Genomic DNA, 21,638 nt, shown 5'->3' on the forward strand with positions numbered 1-21,638 from the left:
CTTTATCAAGGACATATAAGGGCAACTTACTGCTTGTCATCAAACATGACTGCGCCTATTGTTCCACCTTCATTCCGTCCCGTAACTTAACATCGAAAGGCGCAATTAAAAGTGCCAGCATTTTAATACTGAATTTACAACTCAGAAGCATGTCCTAAGTGATAAACCCTAACAGCCGCATATCAACTGAGAGCAGTCAAGTCAGACACGAGATCCTTACCGTTTCCATCCCTCTGGACTTCCCCAAAGGCTGGGCTGACTGGAGCTATTCAGAGATGTCAAGATAAAAAGAGAAGATGGAAGCTCGCTCATTGTTAGTCCCATTTTTTTTTTCATATCTTTGTCGTCTCGGGTGGCTTTGCACAGGGTCAGGTATGTCACTGATTAGCCTGCCCAGAGGCCAGATGTGGCCCGGCTGCGAGTTTAAATTGCACTGTACTTCCTGTCTGCAATCTCCCAGCAGGTCCACCACGATCAAAACCTGCCACAAATTCACTCCAGCCATGAATCAGTTCTCCTGACTGCACTGAACAATTCGGCACACTCGTTTTTGTTTTTTCTTTTTTTCATTAGAACAAATGCGGCACATATTTGTCGGCAGAAACACATTTCATTTTAGTTATTTTTTTGAAACAATGGCATTTCCCCCACCCCCCTCTTAAATTTGAGTCAGGAACCAGACGGTGTTTACGACGAGTAGCACAGACAAGAGTCCTGCCGAGCTGTCACAGAGAATGGGGAAATATAATCAAAGCTGTGTTTTCTGGTGGATTTGCAGGAGTCTGTTTTCATCAAAAACTCTTTAGAGATGCTTGACCTGAGTGAAGAGGAAAGGGTTGTTCAGACATCCAAGACAAAGGAGGGGGGTAATAACAAATAGGAATCAGGAAATGGTGCCACTTTGTGCGAGACAGCAAAAAGGAGGTGATTTAAGTAAAAGGCATGAGCTATTGCTTTTAACAGCTACTGTTAAGTAGAGCGTCTGGACAACTGTAGAAAGTATTTGGCTTTAGGTTCAAAAAAAGTCAGGGTGGGAGAGGAATTGTATGTCTTTTAGTTTGACATGTTTACGGTTTTCATAGCATATGTCTGGCAACATGCAGAAGATGATCCTTGAAAGGCCGAGGAGACGATCGCTCACTGAGCGGGCTGCGAGCTGAGTCACAGGACACACCATAGATTTATTACATCAAACTATTTAGGTGTCACTGGGAAGTTTGCTTTGTTTTGGCAACGGCGAAGAACACACTTTTTTGAACTGGTGAACGCTGAGCTGGAAAGTGGGGGGTTGCCAAGTGCCAAGATTCTCCAGTTTCAGGGGAGCAGAGTTGTAATGACATCAGGGCAGTGTAATGCAGGTTGTCATGAGCGCAGCATGCTTGCCTTGATGTAATGTAACTCTTGCAGTGCCCCCTGAAGTCACAGCAAGAGCACATACTGTAAAACATTTAGCAGCATTAGAGGATGAGAACGGCTGCAGAAGAGAAAGAACAGGAAATACTGGCAAGAGAGGAGAAGGGTTCGGAAAGAACAAATACCACATAAATATCCGATCAATCTCTCTTCTAGCCTTCCTCTCCAGTGTGCATATGGAAATGCGTTGCAGCAAACCCCAACATATCACTGTTCTCAGAAAACCCAGCAAGCAACACCATCCCACTAATTTACCATAAACATGAAACCGAACAGAAATAGCTCACAGACTCTCCTCGCTCTCACGTTGCCAAGAGGCTTTTAGTGTCCAGGAGAGGAAAAATATTGTAAGATGGTTGAGGAAAATTGAGCAAGACAGACAGGATCCTATATAGACACAATGCAATAAAGCACCCCACATCCATGCTGACCCTTCTCCGTGCAACATTTAAGCACTCTGGACCTCTGACAGAACAGAATACCAGGGAAGGGTCGTGTAAAGGGCTTGCGCAGGTGGAATCGGTTTCTCTTCCTGGAGCAGGGAGCATAGCTTCATGAAAAAATCTGCACACATGCTTACATAAATAAGATATGTGCATGCATAGAATCATTGTACATATCGGTGCGCACATACAGCTACGCCTGCAGACTCGGGTTTCCTCCCTGGAGATAAAACAGAACGCGATATGGACTTACAAATTTCCTCTACATGGCACAAGAAACAGTTTGGAGGAGTTGCGTAAGTGTGTATGCTTCTTCTCAAACGTGTTTTGACTATGAGCTCAGTTGGCGAAGCCCTTGCTATCTATTAAGTGCTTAGAGCGGTATCAGGGTCGCCAAGTTAGTAGGACTTCCTACCGCGATGACCCAGTTTCAAGCAAAGCGTTGGTGTCTTTACGCTGAGACATAGACTCTGGCAGTTGCATGCGCTGCTGGTTGACCAACAGACAGTCATTGACAAGCAGCTTTGTGGCGCTAAGCGTTTCATGATCTCTCTAGGTGGCATCCCTCTGGTGTGAAAACCTGAGCTCCGTAAAAATTCCAAGCTCCTGATACAGATGCTGATAGGAGTCTGATGATTTGTGTGACTATTTTGAAAGATAAACCGATGAAGTGTCTCAAAAATGAACTTCCCAGTGAACTTACAGGTTATCAATGAGCTATATTTCATACTGTTCATCCTCCCACTTCCTGCAGCTACATCCACACTCGCTCCCCTTCGTTCCTCTGCATGCCATCCTTCTCTAACCTCCCCTCCCTGCCCTCTGATTAGCGCCTTCACTGCTGCCGAAGACGCCGAAGTTCCCTATGAAGGGAGAAGCCAAGATGACGCACAGAGAGGCCCCAAAAAAAGCACACACACACACACAGAGTCAAGACCCGGTAACAGAGAATAGCTGACCTCTGACGTAGCTTAATGTAGCTAAGCCATAGCTTTTAGGGGGCGAAAGCCCCATTAACAGAGAGTAGAGCTGACTGACTGGATGCAGCTGTTCTCTGATTATCAGAGGCACAATGATTGATTACAATCACCTGCACTGTAGCAGCGCTGATCAACATGAAAGAGAGTGTGACGGAGAACGAGAGCATGTCCATGTGTAATGGAAGTGATGTAGCGGATGTTTTATTACACCAGACTAATACACGGGGAGTGTGTATTTGTATCTTTTGGAAAAAGAAGTCCCCACAATGTAAGTTTAAAGTTTTAATAAAATCTTGGTTTAAGATCAACTACGGTAAACTTTGGGTTAAGGTGAGAACTGTTGGAAATGTAGTGATTATGGTTATATTATTATTGCAGTTCTAATCATTGCAAGTCAATGTATGGTGTATGTGAAGTCATGAAAGCTGTGTGTAGGTGAGGCCCAGAGAGAAAACAGGAGATGAAAGACTTTGGAAACTTTATGAAACACCCTATCTGCTCTATCTAGGGCAGAATTATGGCCATTAATAAACGCACTTTTTCAGGTCGGCGTCATAGTTGTGGTCTGACTTGACTTTTCAGATTAACGTCAGAGGCAGATGAAACAATATCAAAGAGAGCAGAGAGAGGAGGAGAACGAAGGAGGGGATGAAGGAGGAGAACAGAAAAAAAAACTGCTAGCAGCTGGAGGTTTAGCGAGTTCTGGAAAGACAAAACACATCTGTGTGAGTGTGTGTGACTATAAGCAGAGTGAGGAGTTTAGGAAATTAAACAAAATCCCTGAAATTGTGTTTAAAATAAAATAGGACAAAATAATCCTTTATTTGATCCTGCTAGTCAGTTAGTATGTTCAGTTATGGGGTCGTTATATTCCAGATATGAGACAGGATGGAGTTTACATTCAGCTTCCAGTTTATTAGGAAAACCGTAACGTGTGTGCTACATTAAAACATCACAGAGGTTATAATGTTCACTTTGTAGAAACAGCTCTTTGTCCTCATTACTGTGGGTGATTATAGTCGCTGTAAACATATATGAACTCTTTTAAGATCGCTGGGTCTTCCAGCGCATGAAGTGCACACTCTTTGTGGAAAGAAGAAAATCGTGCTAAGTATTTCTAATATGATTTTTCCAGTGCCACGAGCACAACATATGAAAGTCCGCATAGCTCAGCAAATAAAACCAAATTTGATTTAAAGTGAGGATAATTCCTCTTGTATTTTTGGACAACCCGACGTTTTTAAATCCAACTCTTGGAACGAAAAAACTCCACGGCAGGTTTTAATAAGGTTTCGTAAGGATTGATTGAACGGTGACCCGTAAAGGTCAGATGGCCGGTGGCTTGTTGAAACATCTCCTGCTAAGTCCAAAAAAGCATCGCCATTAGCCTCATGGCCCGGCTCCAGCTGAGGTTTCGGAGGGGACAGAGCAGAGGGAGAGAGGCCGAGAGGTGAGGGGTGACCACGGAGAGGGTGTCTAATTTATGTACAGTGATGAGGACTGATGTATGGTGAGGTAAACAGCCTGAGCTGAAGAAGATGATTGGAAAAAGCTGCTCTGGAGCGACGAACCTCTTGGAGTACAAAAAAAAAAAAAAGAGAGAGAGAGATGCATTTCATATGAAATTGAGGGAGGACATTTATGAGATGGAGTAACTGGCATGAATGAAGAGGGGAGTAAAAACAGTTAAAGACAGCCAATTGGCAGAGTACACACATAACAATTTCCTGCACATCTCGTGCTGCATAATTGCATATGACGGCTGATTCCCTAACTAAGTCTAAAAAAGAACGACCCTCATCTCGGAGGATTTCTCTGCTCAGTATGCAAATGTGCAAACAGAGGGAACAGTTTGTAACTTTCCCACAGATGTGGACGGATGATAAATTGGCCAGTACCATTACGCTGGGATGTGCCTCTACAACTGCAGGCCCTGACGGGGAAATGGAGGCAGGCTGCAATTATTTGTACAATACATGTGAGTAGGAGGTCAGCTCTGAATGATGCACCATTCTTACATCTGTCTTCTTCTCCTCCTTGCAGCCTCAGAGGACCCAGGCACCTCCTCTCCACATGACCGTGTGGTCGGCGCACTTTAAATAGCTCGGTGAACAGTGAGTGATTTTACCAGGTGAAACTATGATAAATGGTCCGGTTTTGTGCTAAATGAATCATTTCAAAACAAACCCAAAGCCAAAATCTTGGATGTTTGACTTAGCAGCTGTTACTCTGGGGACAAGATTCCTAGAAATCACATGAAAAGAAAATGAATAATCTTAATGTTCCTGGTAATCTGGCGCGCTCCGCCTGACAGAAATTCTTGCATCCCCAATCGCCCTGCAGCTTTTTCCTAATGCAATAATAACACACATACAGAAGGAGTTCACACATTCTTTGTTTGTCCCCATCGGACAGGGCATGGACCGGAGCACACATGCATGCAGCTGTGAATACTTTAGCTACAAGTTCATGTGCAGCAGAGGCAGGTCCGGAAACTGGTGTTGCCACCTAGTGATGAAATGCAAAACAGCAACTTGCCATGTAATGTTGAAAGTGAGGCGCTGATGGAGCGTGAAATTTTAAAACAAACGGACGGATCACTGAGCTTTATCTTATTTGGAGCAAAATAATCTTTATCCCCAGCAGGAGCCCAGTGGACAGAACTCCTCTTTGAACCAGAGACAGGGAATCAAGATAACAAGTCTAAGACATCCGTGTTATAAAAACAACGTGTCAAGGGAGGATACACTGCGGAACTGTTGTGCTGAGCCATTAATTTCATTCAGTCTTTTAATAAACTAACATGCTTCACTTTAGGCTTAAGAAAACTGATTTGAGGGACGCTTCAAACTGAAACCTCTGCACAAAAACATGTCAATAGTTATTTATTGGTAACAGTGGTGTTATACAGTATGCATGATCACCCACAAACATGACAAAAACCGTCTTTTCACATCAGGCTTTAAGAGTCCTCATCTGTTTTGACTTAAAGACAATAGTATGAGAGTGAGGTGATTATTGCAGAAGCATAGATGATCGACTTTGACTTGATATTCTCCTCCTATGATGATGATGATGATGATGATACAGTATAAATGAAACAGCTACGATACCATTTTTAATGTACAGTCAACATAATGTGAACATTGAGGACATAACAGTATACAATAGGCAACTTGAGATTTAAGTTACATGATGAAAAAACAGCTGAACCATTAAATGAAAATTGCACGTTTTAATTGGCTGTTACATATTCAGAATCTGAATAATAAATAATCCACTATGAAGACTGTAGAGAAGGCGATGTATGCGGATTTTTTTTTTTTTTTATATTTCTGACTCCCAACACACGACGTGTTGCATAACAACCTATAAAGGAGACAGATTTTCATCTGAATGCACCTCATGAACTCCAGCAATAAAACTTATCCTTTACAGTAAGATTTATCCTCCAACACGAGTGATAATGGAGTTTTATCAAAAGCAAACCGCAAATGTGAAACACACAGGTGTGGATAAAGGGTTGATTGTACAGTGAAGTAGTCAGTAAGCCGTGTGAACATTAAAAAAAAATAAAGACCCGGTGCTATGGAAACAGATGCCAGGATATCCTGCACAGCTGTCCCACCTGTCCCAGGTACAGAGACATCTGTTTAAATTCACACCACTGACAAATGTGAGCGTTTGTGTGGTGTCAACAGTGGCCAATTACAGCTCTGTTATGAGCTGTCCTTTACTCTGGATGATCCTCATGACAGACTGGACTACCTCTGATGTGGTGCCCTGACCTCCCAGATCAGCTGTGTGCAACTGCAAAAAAATAAAAACACAGGATGCTGATAAACATAGTCAAGACAACACAAGCAACAACACGAGTTTTTTTAATGCTCTGCTTAATTATGAGGGTTTTGGGCATTTTTTCCTTTCAGACTGATGGACACTTTATCTATGGGAGCTTAAATTATTAGACTATGCCTCATTTGTATATGCAAACATAACATTTTTAGAAAATATGCCGAGTAGGATTTACATTCATCAAACCTTCTTATTTCATCTTTCTTCATATCTGTAGCCGTTTGACAGAGAGGTTTGTTCATATATCATTCGCAAGACTGATTTTTTATCATATTTAATGAGGTTTTTTTTTTTTGTTCTGGCCGTTGGCAATAACTTCTGATTGATGGGGTGATAAAAACAGACATCCAAAATCTGCACTGTAGGAGACACTTAAATGTCAGCAAAGTCTGACTTTTGGTTTATCCATTGTTCACATTCCTCCTCAAGAAACATATGCAAATTAGCACACATTTAACCTAATTATCTAATTTGTAACACAACATAATAATCGTGTTGATGCAAGTAATCAGCAGGGGAATCTATGAGCCAACATTTCTTGTATTTTTCCCACTTAACATATTACCAGAAGCCATCAAACTTCAGCCTTGTAGAATGGGTCCCTTGTCATATACTGTATTTGTAGACCAACTTCGAAATAAAGTACACTTGCTTTTTCTTTAGATAACAGCCAGATCAGATTTTAAAAGAACTCAAGGACTATAATTAATGCCACACAATGAAAACTCAGATACCATGAAGTGTAGAACTTCACGAGCTCAGTGGCGGTGAAAGGGCACGTTGCCGCTTTGTGTGAATGTATTGTGATGCCGTCTAGGAAGCATGCCAGACCTGCCACCGGGGGCTTCAATTCTACATTGAATAACAATGGCCTTGTAACATTATGGCAGCGTGACAGACAGGTGAGGACTCACCCTGGTTTCATTCATTGTGGTTAGGACTGCGTTCCGGATAGAGGTAGCATAATCATAAAGCCTGGAAGTGTGCAGATGAAAGGATCGTTTACATTTCTAGTATACCCAGTCATGATATTATATCTCAGATTAAACAGCAGTACTGAAAATACTTGTGCTATGTGTGTGTGGTAAAGCTTACTTAAGGTGGTCCAGCATCATGCAGCTAGCTAGGAGCACGGCAGTAGGGTTAGCAATGTTCTTGTCTGCAATGCTTTTCCCCGTGTTCCTGGTGGCCTGAGATGCAGAATAGATCAATCTCTGAATTGCACAATAATCAAATTCACATGATTCCTTCATTTTTCATCCTTCAAAACTGGAGAGAACCCTCTCCTTCGAGCATGCTAATTCCCCAACCACTCACGGTTTCAAAGACTGCATAGTCACGGCCATAATTCGCCCCAGGCACTAGTCCAGGTCCTCCCACCAGGCCAGCACACACGTTGCTTACCACGTTCCCATACAGATTAGGCATCACCATCACATCAAACTGCTGAGGTTTGGACACCAGCTGCAGACACAAACAGGCAGCGACGGGTGAATTATCCAGATCGAGGAACATTTCCAAACATTCCTTGGACGCATTAACATGTTATCATGTATCACCTGCATGGTGGTGTTGTCCACAATCATGCTGTCAAATGTGATGTCAGGGTAACCAGAGGCCACTTCTTTGCAGCACTGCAGAAACAAGCCATCACCGAGTTTCCTGTGGAAGCAGAAAGGACACTCTCAACATTTTAAGCACAAAGTTACTCACTGTATTATGTCAAGACTCTGAGGGTCAGGCCACTCAGACAGGATACATGTTCCAGAGCCTAACTTACATGATGTTAGCCTTGTGTACGGCAGTGACCCTGCGGCGACCTTTCTCCCGTGCCAGACGGAAGGCATAGTCAGCAATCCTCAAGGAGTTGTTCCTGGTGATGATCTTCAGACTCTCAACTACCCCTGATACACTCTGCAAGAAGTCAGTGAGGACAGTGACAAGTACATTAGAACTAAAGTTCAACTAACTGAACGAGCATGACTTGAAAGACCAATAAGTATCCAGAGTAAATATAGCAACACCCATAAAGCACGCCTCTACAACGTAGTACTTAACAATGACATTCAAGCTGAGTGTAATAAAGTATTTCACTGGAAACTGAGCAATAAAAAAAACAGTAATATTGACTCACACAAAGCAGCTGGCAATGTTAAACTTTGTTCCGAGTTATTTGCGTGACTGAGATCCTTCTTGGATGTTTAAACATCATAATGTACATACACTTCTGTCACTTCTGCACAATACAGAGGGTAAACATCCTGGCATGCCTGACATGCCAGAATTCCCGCCAGGCTTGTACAATTGTTGTATTGTTCAAGCAGTTTAGAAAATGTCATGGTTAATCTATTAATAAAGTGTGATTTACGATATTTGACTAATAAACTGTGTCAAATGTTCATTTAGCATCTTTAGCCAAAATGGTGTAAGATAAGTACTGATCAAGTGCATCAGATTACCACATGAGTAAGTTTGGCAAAATTATCTCACTTGGCACAAAACTTTGGTGCATGTCATAGCGTGTTGATGCCACTCAACTCCACTTTCACAATGGAACAAAAAGGAGCAGGAACTGGGGTCTTTAAAGGAGTATGTATTTTTTAGGAGACGATAGAATCGATTGTTCTTCCGTTCTGTCTGACCTCGTGCTCCAGACTGCTGTACTCTCCCTCCGTGTTCTCCCTGATGATCATGATGTCAATGTTCTTGTGGCGAGTCTGGACTCCAGGGAGGGACTGACAGTGCATCACATTGGCATACAGGTCTAAGCTTGTGCTGTTGTTGCACACAATAAAAGGAGAAGGGGGCAAGGGGTAAAAAAGCAAAGGGTCACATGGCAGTAAATGTTAAATAATGGTATAAATATGAGCCACTGCACAAAAGAGGAGCTTTAAAAAGGGAAGTAAGATTTAATTTAAACTTACCGCAGGAGATTATTTCTGGATTTGACAGACGGCGGCATGGTATGTTTGGTCTCGATGTTACCTATCAGGAGAGTCATGGAATTTTGTTAAACTATAGAATCGTGGTTTTATTAGAAATGACAGCTGAGCCCTGTTTGTGACACAGATTAAAACAGGCTTGCTTACCTTTGAGGGCAACTCCATTACGGCGGATGGCAGTGATGGCATTATTGATGTCGTCCTCAGTCTCCACAGCAGAGTTGACATGCACCACCTCAAAATCCACTGGCACGCAGCTGAACCTGCAGCATGATGACAAAAACAAACAATAGATTCGATCGTCACAGGTCAGTAGCTGACACTTCTGAACAGTTTTTTGTTTTACTTTAACTCCCACCAACCTGAAAACCTCTCTGACGTGATTGAGTAGCTCCGGACCGATTCCGTCTCCAGGTATGAGGGCCACGGTGTGTCTGCCTCCATACTTTGCAGGAGGGGGCTGGAACATTGACATTTAACGTATGATTAACTGCACTGAACAAAAATAAACAATAATACTTGTTATTTTGCATTTTTCAACCCTTAAACCGCAAATCACTAATATATATATATATTTGCATTATTGGAGATTCATTACCATTCAGTATATCCTAGATGATTTCCCTACCACCACCTTTAAATTGCACTTTATAAAAAAAAGATATTGTGGATTTTTCTCTTGTATTTAATCAGCTAAAAATTGGTTTCACAGTGGTTTCTGCTTACCACATTACCACTAAACAATACATATTAATGTAGACTAATATTTACTCTAGATTGAGACATTATTGTAGTGGAATGAAAAGACAATACTGCTAGGAAATGTGGTACATGCTAAAAACACACACAATTTATAACTATTTCATTTATTATCAGACTAAGAAAATGCAAAACTAACAGTACAAGACCAAAGTAACAAAAAGTAAGTATGTGAAGGTAATGTTCAACAGTTAATAGTGTTATTATATTCCGATATAATAGTTAAAGTTTCTGCAATTACATTAGAAAATTACATTCTTACATTTAAGATCATGTGCAGTCCAAATAATGTGTTATCCCACGACTAGCATATTTAAAATATTAATATATTCTTTCCTGTATGTAATGCATGGATTGTAATGTAGTGAACCATGAAGAAGAGTAGACTACTTACAATGTTTTCTCCCTGTTGATGGAGAGGAACATGAAGGAAAGCAGAAGGACCACAGTCAGTTTGACATTTGGGCAGAAGAACAAATAGTGGTGAACATAGTGGTGTTACAACCTCTTCTCTCCCATGACAGTAGAAAAACAAAAATATTAACTACTCCCAAATTTAAATGAAACAGGTGCATCAATTACCCAGCCCATGTCATAGTTTAGTGCAAGAGTCATACCTCTTGGAAATACAGTGTTTAATGGGCAGCAGTGATTTTACAGCATTGCAGCACCACAATGTACTAATTCAGCATTAAAAGTGACAACATCACATGCAACACACTGTGTGACTCACAGTAAGTACGGCCTTATTCCTGTGGCTGCTCAGGGTTGTTCCAAATACCTGGGGGGAAAAAAAAGCACGAACAAATAGACACGTTTTGGAGACCAGCTGACAGATGAGGACGGAGTATGCTAGCTTCCCAGTTATTTACTGGATGACCTTGTGCATAGATACGATTACGGAGTTTAATCTAGAGCCACACGCCAACATTCAGAACCGATATAACGAAAGCAACGTATATTGTCTTACTTTAACGGTATTTCCAAGGCGTCCACCCCAAAACGGATTAATGATTTTGGACACCGAGAGCACAGCACTGTGGGCAGCCATCTTGATTTTGAAGCAGTAACAGCATGCACGCGGAGGAGATGTTGTGCCCGTGCAATATATATTTTTTTAATTTATTTTGGTCAGTGTTAATATTTATTTTTTGTGGTATGTTTTGTGACAATTTAATGAGACACGTTTGTAATAATAATAATATAAAAAAATAAATCGCTAAAATATTCAAAATTATGTTGTCACGTGATCTCTTTCGCGCAGACTCCGCGCTCACGGGCAGGGGTTGGCCGTTTATCCGGAAGACTCGACCAAAAACAGTTTATTTCCACGCTTGTTAAATGTACGGTGATCAAACTTGGACTGAGCGTGTTGGCTTCGCTCTGCATCCTTAGTGAAAAATCTCGTTTATATTAAAAGTCTCAATGAGGAAACAGCGGAGGAAATAGTCCCGGGTGAGCAAGAGCAACAGCTCCTCATTATCGTTCATCCCGTGAAAGAGAGACGAGAAGACACGGCAACTCTCGCCATAAGCGTTGACCAAGTAGGTGATTTCTATATATTTTTTCCTCAAACAAGTGGTTAATATTAAGGACTTATTTTTGTGGCATTGTATTTACCATGGTTTGGGTTCATGTCATAACCTTAAAGCGTCATCTCTGCAGAGCCATCTTGCTTTGCCACTGTAAGAAAAAACAGTCTTCATTCAAGATTTTACATGTGTTTAAACTTTAAACAGTCTTTTTTTTTTTTTTTTTTTTAACAGTAGTGCCTCAAATTTCTAAAAGCCCCAAATTCTTTTTAATTTGTTAACTGCACTTTTTTATTTATAACTTCTTGCGACATCATTTGAAAATAGACACTTTCACAACAATCAAGTTTACTTATGCAAGCACTCACTGTAAACAACCCTGACATTGCTGTTTTTGTTTTCATTTCTTCCCAGGTCTATGAGACGCTGAATCATGAGGTTAACAGGTGGGGGGGGTGAAATTTCTGAGAATATTTTAGTGAGAACTTGTTGATCTGGTTGTGAGCCCATGCATCTATTTTATTTTTCCCCCCCCCCCCCCCTGAACTGGTGTATCCTGATTCTGGCGACAGGCCCTCTGCGAACTGTGGCTGTGCTGCTGCTGGTGGGGCTCACGTGGCTGCTAGCAAACACTTTATTTGGAGGGGACGGAGCTTCATCTGTGCGCCATTTCTTCAGTGGTAAGAAAAGTTGGAAGGAACAGTTAAACTGACTCACAGAGTATTTACTGAGGACTATAAATCTATGGTAAGTAGAGAGGATCACTAATTACTTAATTATGAAACCTCTTCATTTCCAGGTACAAGTGAGGGACCAACCCCTGGTAAGTAGGAGGAACTCATGCAACACGTTTCTTCTCATCAAGTCTCATCCTGGTAAAGCTGTCCCCTTCATCTTCTGTCTTATCAATCCTTCTTATACGTTTTAGCTGAACCCCGCCCTCGGAGGTATAAATGTGGCCTCTCAGCCCCTTGTCCACCAAAGCATTTGGCTTTCCGTCTGGTGTCTGGAGCTGCCAACGTCATTGGCCCCAAAATCTGCTTGGAGGACAAGATGTGAGACTTCAGAGCTTACCTCTTCCTCTCTCTTCTCACCTATGTCTGTGTCTCCCCTGCTGTCTCTCTCTCTTTTTTTTTTTTTGTTTTTTTTTTGTTTCACACTCTGTTGTTGTTTTTTTCCCCCTCTGTGCTGTCATAACCGGGCCTTCAAGTCTGTCTGGGGAGCTGAATGCAAGTATTGTTTCAGTCTGTTGGTCCCTCATCTCTTTGGTTTTGTCTTTAGTCTTGATTCGTTTACGGTACACGTGTTGATATAGTGTCAGGTTCTCTGAAAAGTTGTGTTAATACATGTGTCTGTGTGTTTAAGGTTTGTGTTTCTGTTTGATAGGTTAGTGAGTAGCGTGAAGAACAATGTTGGCAGGGGCCTAAACATAGCTTTAGTGAATGGTAAGCCTGTCATTCTTCAACTTTCTATAGACTGCATCGTACTAATATTGTGTTATACTTCTAATCGTGGCATTTTAACATCTTACTGATGTTTCTTTGCTCCAGGGGTGACGGGCGAGCTCTTGGAGACAAAAACCTTTGATATGTGGGCAGGAGGTAATAAAAACCAGACATCGCTGTTTAGCATGAATTTCACATCTGGCGGCAGACATGGCTGGGCAGTAACAACCAATAAACCACAGTTCATGACTCATCTGATGTTAATTTTCAGACGTTGCTGACCTGTTGAAGTTTCTCCGGCCGCTTCACGAGGGAACCCTTGTGTTCGTGGCTTCCTTTGATGATGCAGCTACAAAGTAAGAATCCACGATGTCCTACCGGATCCAAGTCGGCACTCATTGTTCCCTTTTCACCTTAGACACACCAAAGCCATTTTAAACCTGAGGATGCTTCATGTTATAAATAATAGTGTAACACCATATTGTAGAATAAACTTAATGTGTTTTAAATGCTAAACAACAGCGGATTGAATGCTAGTTTTGTAAACTGGACAGGTAGTACATATCAGGTCATGTTTGCAGTCAAGTTCAACCTTGTACACTCCACTTGTATAAGACTTAGTCAGTGAATAGATTTCTTCAGACTTCCTGAAAAACATGCCGAGTAAAAACATGTTGCATAAACCTTGCAACATTACTACATGAGGAGCTTAGAGTCTGAAAAAAAAAAAATGATATTTGCGATTTAACACTGTAAAATGAAATTTTCCACAGAACAACTTGCAATCAAGAATATTTAAGACAAAATACCCTCTGGATGACCAGAGCTGGCTACTAAACACTATGTGCCTTTCAGTTGAACAATAATTGCAGGATCATAAATCAGGATTGTAAAATGAGACGAGGGTTGTAAATTGTGATTCACAAAGCCCCCAGTCACATTCATTTGATATGATTCAGTTCATTGTGGATGTTGTGGTTACAGGTAACATTATCTGATGAATACCAGTGTTGTGTTGAAGCACCTCATCATCAGAATTCAGGAAGTGATCAACACTGTAGGTTCCTTGAATATAAACTATATAACTGGCATTTTATAGCCTACATTGTAAACGCACCTCTTGTTTATGAAACTCACCTTTTCATGGCTCTGTGTCAACGACGGCTGGATGTGGCTAGAGGAATTGTGTTTTGGGGAATTTCACCTTGAGCGAGTTTCTTAGACTCCAATGGCCTCCAAGAAAAAGTGATTAGATTCTAGTGATTTTGGTTCGTGCCTGGCTCCTGTCTCAGCTGGCGATGGGTAAGAGGCAGAAGTACACCCTAATCTGGTCGTCAGTCTGTCTCAAGGCTAACACAACGAGACAAACAACTATGACGTCCCAATGTTCTGCTAAAACATCCCCTTTATAAATCACACATTACATTTATGAGAGCAATCATGGATGAAAACTTAAACTGGTTGACGGATGCTTTCAGCCTCTAATTCTAGTTCCTCCTCTTGGCAGGATGAACGACGAGGCTCGCCGACTGTTTGAAGAGCTCGGCAGCACAGCTGTGAAGGAGTTGGCATTCAGAGACAGCTGGGTGTTCGTTGGAGCCAAGGGCATTGAAAATAAGAGTCCCTTTGAGCAGGTAGAGTATGTTAAAGTTATAACTAATAATGAACAGTATGGCTGAGGCTAGAGTTTGATGTGATCCTGTAGTAGAAAGTATCCTCCTTGTGTCACTGTATAAAGTACAATGCCAAAGATCAAGAAACAAGCACCAATATCACTAGGTAATGCGATATGATAAATAATTTATTGTTATCGACATATTGGTACAGTGAAATCATCAGATATGAAACTTTCTAAAGTTGGTGCATTAAAGTCCCTACAAGAAAACAGGAATTTATCCGTCTGAAAACTTGCAGCATGTGTTGAAAAACATCAACAAAAGTGTTTTCAGGCCCTGTTCAGACCTGGTATCGACATGCGCCCTGAGGGATCGCTCTAGATGCAAATAAACACTGACATAATTTTAGAAAGTCTTTATTGTCCCGGTTTGTGCAACTTGATTTGCAACAGCAGTTGACAACCAAATTCGTACCACAAAACAGGACAGTTCAAACATGCCTAAAGTTTATTTAGAAACCCTACTGCTGAGGGAACAAATGCTCTGAGATATCTGTCTGATTTGGCCCTCTTAAGGAAGGTATATCTCTTTCCAGGCGGCAAAGTTGAAACAGAGGGTGATGTGGGTCGGCTAAGATGGCCTTTGCCCTCTGAATGGCTCTTGTTTGATAAACATTGTCAAGTTGCTGCAGGCTAGTGCTAGTGATTTTTTTTTTTTATTTGGCAATCAACTCCAGCTGATATTTATTAGTGATGCCAAGGTTCATGTACCGGCAAATCACTGCAAAAGTCAGGATTGACTGGAGCTGGATGAATAAAACATTTATAAAAGTGATCTGTCAACACTAAAATCCCTTAGCTTCCTTAAAAAGAACATTCTCTGGTTGGCTTTTTTGCAGATATAGTCCGTGTTGGCCTTAAAAAGTCAGTTTGTCATCCAAGATGGTGCCCAAATACTTGTAGTGGCTTACAGTCTCCACAGATGTACCATCAATGAAAGTGGGTTTTGGGACAGGTGGATTTTTTTTCGAAAATCGATAAGCATTTCTTTATTTTCACTGACGTTTAGTTGTGAGCATGAATTATTGCACCATTCAGTGAAATTGTCCATCACAGGGCCGTGCCCTTCTTCTTGGTCCTGCAGGAGGCTGACAATAACCAGATCATCTGCAAACTCGTTCGTGTGCAGCACAAAAAGTAAAGGTGGCAAGACACACCTTTGGGGTGAGCCTGTAGACCATGTCATAGCTTCAGACAGGGTGCCAATGACACGAGTTCTTTGTGACCTCATAGTCAGGAAGTCGACCAGCCAACATATAGTACCAGAGTCAAAGCCAGGTATTTCAGAGAGCCTGTTAGCTAAAATTTAAGGCTGCATGCAGTTAAAAGCTGATGAGAAATCAACAAAACATAGACGAGCATGAGTCCTCATTCCTTCCAAGTGTCCAACCACCAGATTTAGCAAAGTTGCTGTGGCATCCTCCACGCATTTACGCTGTTGATAAGTGATTTGGAGAGGGTCAATAACACTTTGTGTCGTCGACAAAATGCTTCCCTTCATGATTCATTCAAACCCTTTCATTACTAAGGAAGTAAGTGCCACCGGTTCATAATCATTCAGTGTTTTTGGCACTGGGACCTTGGCCACAGGGACAACAACGGATTCTTTCCATAACGTGGGAACTTTATGTAATGATAAAGAGAGCTGGAAAATGAATGTGAAAATGTTACTCAAAAATGGAGAACAGTTTCTGAGCAGCCGACTACTAATACCGTCAGGCCCACAACTTTTTTTTTTAAACATTTTTGTGACCCCTAATTCATCCGTAAGGATCTGGATGCCCTCTGAAGCAACCCTGAATTCAGCCAATTTATCAGTGTGTCAAATCTCCCACAGAATTGATTTAAGTCGTTTGCCAGGACAGGCTCAGGCTTATCAGGATTGAAAAGTTCCTTTTTTTTTTTTTACCCTGCATTCCCACCATTGATTTAATTCCCCTCCAGGCATTGTGGGAGTTGCCACTCCTGAGTTCATCCTCTGCTTTCCCTTTAAATTTCATTTTGGCCAGCTTTATTTAATTCTTCACCAGTCTTTGGGCCTCTGTTTGTTGGTCTATGTCTCCTTGGAGGAAAGCTAGCTTTTTCTGATTTAGAGTATTCTTATTAGAATAAACCCAAGGTTTATTATTTGGGTATATTGTAATTGTCTTCTTGGGGATGATCATTTGTTCACAAAAAGAAATGTATCCAGATACAGTGTTCGTTAGCTCGTCTAAATCAGTGCCTTTGTCTTTGAAAACATCCATTCAGCTGGTGAACTGTGCCCTCTGTCCACACAGCAACCTCTTTGCATTCGACTTTTCCTCTCTTGAGGGCCGGTTGACAAACAAGTGCTAGAAAGACGCAATTATGGTCAGAAGAGCCAAGTGGCGCAATTGCACATGATTTAGATTCCCCTTTTATAGTGCCGTAGCACAAGTCTAGTACCTTACCATGTTTTGTTGGACAGGTTACATACTGATAAAGGTGACCAAGGGCCTTGTTAAGACTGCAAGTATTAAAATCACCAAGTATAAAATGTGGGGCATCAGGGGAAATGCTTTGGAAACAGTGCACAAGGATGTTGCATCCTTAATGTTGGCTATAGGATGAGTATAGACTACTGTAATAAAAACTTGCGGGATTTCCCGTGGTAAGTAAAATGAAACCGATAGCAGTTCAATGTGAAGGCTACAAATAAATTCCCTTATTATGAGAGTCTTGATACAAGCACACGCCCCCTCCCCGTGCTTTGTCGGTCAGCTGTGTGTCGCGATTGAGCCGGATAGTTTGCCATCAATGCTATACTCCGGTGTGCACTTTACGCACGCCTGAAGCTCATCGATTTTGTTCCTCAGCGACTGTTGATAATAGATAATAGAGGGAAGTGGCAGGCGGCGCAGCCTGAGTTTACGTAGCCTCCGTCGCACCCCTCCCCTCCTTCCACGCTTCCTTCTTCATACCGCTGTCAGCTGCCTGTCAGCCGGTCTGTGTAGCCTCGTTAGTCCTCCTCCTCCCCCCCCCCCAGCCATGATTCCTCTTTCGTACCACAGCATGCTGTTCTGTTAGCCCACGTCCACGTGGACTTGCGTATCTCTGGTGGAATGCTGACAGGTGGAATCCAAGCGAAAGAGGAATTGCCGCACTGGCCAAGGAAATCACGGCTGTATTGAAGTCTGCGGTGCTGGATGCCTTGTTGAAAGTTTATTAGAGTCCCAATCCAAATACAAGACACTCATAAAAAAACTCATAAAATCCATGATGACTTCATGTAGTTAAAAGGTTTTTGGTAAAAAAAAAACAAAAAACAAACACCTTTCGTTTGACAGATCGGTTTAAAACTGGTTAAAATCCACATTTAATACTGCTTTAACAGACAATAGAAGACATATCAAACGGGATCACTATCTATCAGCGTCCCCACATGAATATGATGCAAATGGTGGGACGGATTAAACAGTGGGGCGTCTCTCTTTCACTGACATGTTAAGTTATTAATCTCTGACCTGACATTAGCTTCTTTAGAGACCCACATAATGCTCTTATTATAACGCTGACCCTAAAAGCGTCCCTATGCAGAGCATACATCAACATGTACACATTGCTGACAGAATTGCACACAGCCTACTCTATATTCAGTCCTTTTAATTTGTTAATTCTAGTTTGTTAGTTAACAGATACAATGACAGGATATATTGAAAAGCAAAGATGGCATCGATAAAAAAACCACACATCATTGTGTGTTGACAGTGGTAATAAGCAGCCCAGACCACATGCAAATGTTCTCTTGAGTGATCGTATTTCAAACTCTGGCCACTTTTAGTTAGGTCACTCAGGGTGGATGTATTTATGTAGCGCTTTTCTACCTTTAGCTGCTCAAATGACACATACACCGATCAGCCACAACATTAAAACCACTGACAGGAGAAGTGAACATTGACTGTGAAGGTCCTCAGTCATCCAGGTCATGGTATATCCATAAAAAGGTTTAAAAAAGGCAACTTCTTCAGAGAACTGAAGAAGCTACTGGGATGAATGATGAAACATCTTCTCAAAAAACTCCATTCCAGTTGCGTTTTTTTAAACCTTTTTTGGATAAATAACATAGATCATCTTGTGACAATACAGTGTTCTACTGGGAAACTTTTGAACTGGCATTCATGTGGATGTTACTTACTTTCATGTACCAGCCACCTAGACCAGACCAGGTACCCCACCTCATAGCAACGACACTCCTTGATGGCAGCAGTCATCCCCAGCAGGATGCAGCCTGACACAGACACACACAAAAAAACGGTTTAGGAACAACTCAGAAAACATGAAAAACAGCACAAGATGTCCAAATTCACTAGATCCCAAACTGATCAAGTATCTGTGGGATGCACAGGAACAAGCCTGACCCACAGAGGACCCTCCCCTCAACCCATAGGACCCAAAACCCCCACTAACTACATTCTCACCACTGTTTTGGAGGCACAAGGGTGACCTACACAATCTTAGTAAGGTGGTCATAATGTAATGCCTCATCGGTGTAGGTCCATTTGTTCACACAAGCGCACACACATTTACATACAAGTGCCAGGCACTGCTCATGGACACTTTGGCATGTGATCAAACCGCTAACCCCTCTAGTTTGTGGACAGCCCACCTAATACCAAGTCTAACCAGGCCCGCTGCCAACAATGACTAATAACTGCTAAATCAGTCATGACATGGAAAACTCAGAGTCAGCTCAACAGAAAAGCATGTAGGTTTTGATCAGCACTCTGTGTACTCTCCATCATCCAGCAGCTATTATGCTTTGAGAACATGATCCCAGTCTGCTCTGTGTTGACACCACTTCTGTTTGCTTGTGATTTTGCCCATTAGCGCATGAAAAACAGTAAAGGCAGCAACAAGTACGAAGGCTGGCCCGAGTCTCTGGAGATGGATGGCTGTATTCCTCTGCGACCTCCGCTGGAAGCTTAATTCTGCCCGGTACCCTCTCTTACATGCATTACAGTAAGACCTGGAGTAGCGTCAGCGAAATAGAAAGACTGTTAGGAGGCCCTGGAGCTGCTAAATGGCTGAACTCATTGAAGATTTGGGCCATGACTAACCATTTTATTTTCCCTCTCGTGGCAGAGTCGAACACAAAGATTGTCTTGACTTGACGTATTTAAAAATTGCTGGAACCTTTTGTAGATGCTTTGTTGATTAAGCTTTGTGAGCTACTTTTGAGCTGAAGTAATGTTTTAGAAATGAGAATGATGATGTCAGGTAAAGGAAACTTGAAATGTTAGATGACCAAAGTGTAACAATGACAAGTGAATGATTACAACTGGTGCGGGTCTTCCAGAGCCATTCAGGGAAATGGATATATTTCCTTCCAGACGGTGTCAATATACTGTGTCAGAGCAACAGGGATATGTAGGCGTCTGAACTCCTCCAGAAAGCCACACCTGACTGGTTTCACACTACGGCTATGGGAACCCCAATCCATGTCAACAGAAGAGAAACTTTTGAGCTACTCTGGTAGTTTAAGGTGTCCTAAGCACCGGGTTTTGGGGAACTTTTATATATTTGAAGACTTTAATATATTTTCATTCTGTAATATATATTTCAGTGAGATTGTTATGCCTCGTGTTAGTTCCCTGTAGTTCCTTAGAACTTGACGCACAGCCGTTGTCGATAACATGTTTACAGATTTCTTGACGCATACTAGGCCTAGGTCCTTGTCCTTTGATAAAACTTTATTTATTTTAAAACATTAAACACAGCAGATTAATTGTGCGGGTTCATCATTACGCCACGGATGGTTTTAATGTTATCTCACGCCTGCTTCCTTCCACTGAGTGCTTTGTTTTAAAGGTTCAACATACACGTGTGGTTGTGTACTTTTTTTTTTTTTCTTCTTGAACGTATTCAAGTCTAACATGTAGTAAATGTAAAGAAATAAAATATTGTTTTATGCGTATGGGTAGAAGTCCGTTATAGCCATCCAAGTGTAAAGCTTTTTCTACAAATCATTACGGTCCGTGTTTGTACTGCGGCAACACCGATGAATAAATAATGTCACTATAATTGTGTGGTCTGTAATCTTGAGTCATGCTTGTAGAAATTCACCAGGGGGCGACAAAAGCCACGGTCTCTGACAGGGAGGTTACTCGGTTCATTCTGCTCAAGGCGTCTGCTTCACTGAGCAGATGCTCAGATGGTGATAAAGGCTGCAGACTGAACGTGGAGTGTTCCTGGTTTGACGGTGAATTCAGTGACAGCAGAGCATCGCGGTGCTCGTTGAGTCGGTTGACTGTAACGGAATAGTGACAAACACGATCAAACTCTTTGTTCCATTGGATTTTTCTTATGGGGCATTCAAGTGTTGCTAGAAAACATGGGGAATTCGAGTCATGCGTTATTTGACGGTCAAATGAGCGCGCCGTCAGTTACTGAGGAAGAATAAGGAAGTGCACCCACTTGCCAAAACATTAGGTACACTAGTGAAAACAAATGCATTATAATCTAACAGTCCTGCACTACATCTTAGCTTCGCGACTGTTGTAATGTTCAGTTTATGTTGAAATGGCTTGAGAAAAGTGATATAATTTGTGGTGCTGCAGACTAAATTGGGGTTGC

General features: G+C 41.8%; 2 protein-coding genes across 2 annotated transcripts; one reads left to right on the forward strand and one right to left on the reverse strand.

Moving 5' to 3' along the window:
* Window positions 1-5,267: 5,267 nt before the first annotated feature.
* On the reverse strand, window positions 5,268-11,444 carry idh3g (isocitrate dehydrogenase (NAD(+)) 3 non-catalytic subunit gamma). Its single transcript, XM_084553257.1, has 12 exons — window positions 11,363-11,444; window positions 11,114-11,173; window positions 9,996-10,093; window positions 9,781-9,896; window positions 9,616-9,676; window positions 9,334-9,466; window positions 8,472-8,605; window positions 8,251-8,353; window positions 8,009-8,155; window positions 7,787-7,881; window positions 7,606-7,666; window positions 5,268-6,646 (listed from the first exon to the last, which is right to left on the reverse strand). Exons 1-12 carry the CDS (start codon window positions 11,441-11,443, stop codon window positions 6,545-6,547), a joined length of 1,191 nt encoding a protein of 396 aa, XP_084409383.1. The 5' UTR covers window position 11,444; the 3' UTR covers window positions 5,268-6,544.
* A 239-nt stretch (window positions 11,445-11,683) lies between these two features.
* On the forward strand, window positions 11,684-21,176 carry fam3a (FAM3 metabolism regulating signaling molecule A). The gene is made up of 10 exons (XM_084553465.1): window positions 11,684-11,936; window positions 12,339-12,370; window positions 12,497-12,604; window positions 12,724-12,747; window positions 12,853-12,979; window positions 13,311-13,369; window positions 13,475-13,525; window positions 13,641-13,725; window positions 14,877-15,003; window positions 19,893-21,176. The coding sequence occupies exons 2-10, from the start codon at window positions 12,358-12,360 to the stop codon at window positions 19,989-19,991; spliced, it is 693 nt and encodes a 230-aa protein (XP_084409591.1). The 5' UTR covers window positions 11,684-11,936; window positions 12,339-12,357; the 3' UTR covers window positions 19,992-21,176.
* Window positions 21,177-21,638: the final 462 nt, after the last annotated feature.

This window comes from Chelon labrosus (genome assembly GCF_963514085.1).
Source record: "Chelon labrosus genome assembly, chromosome: 10".
Lineage (NCBI taxonomy): Eukaryota > Metazoa > Chordata > Actinopteri > Mugiliformes > Mugilidae > Chelon > Chelon labrosus.

What these genes read in the sequence shown, in the direction of transcription:
- idh3g (XM_084553257.1), bottom strand. Translation starts at nt 11,443, where the DNA reads ATGGCTGCCCACAGTGCTGTGCTCTCGGTGTCCAAAATCATTAATCCG. An exon ending in TAATGGAGTTGCCCTCAAAG is followed by an intron (nt 9,677 to 9,780) that starts GTAAGCAAGCCT and finishes CTCTCCTGATAG; the next exon opens with GTAACATCGAGACCAAACAT. An exon ending in TGGACAACACCACCATGCAG is followed by an intron (nt 8,156 to 8,250) that starts GTGATACATGAT and finishes TTGTGTCTGCAG; the next exon opens with CTGGTGTCCAAACCTCAGCA.
- fam3a (XM_084553465.1), top strand. An exon ending in ATCTGCTTGGAGGACAAGAT is followed by an intron (nt 12,980 to 13,310) that starts GTGAGACTTCAG and finishes TCTGTTTGATAG; the next exon opens with GTTAGTGAGTAGCGTGAAGA. An exon ending in TTTGATGATGCAGCTACAAA is followed by an intron (nt 13,726 to 14,876) that starts GTAAGAATCCAC and finishes TCCTCTTGGCAG; the next exon opens with GATGAACGACGAGGCTCGCC.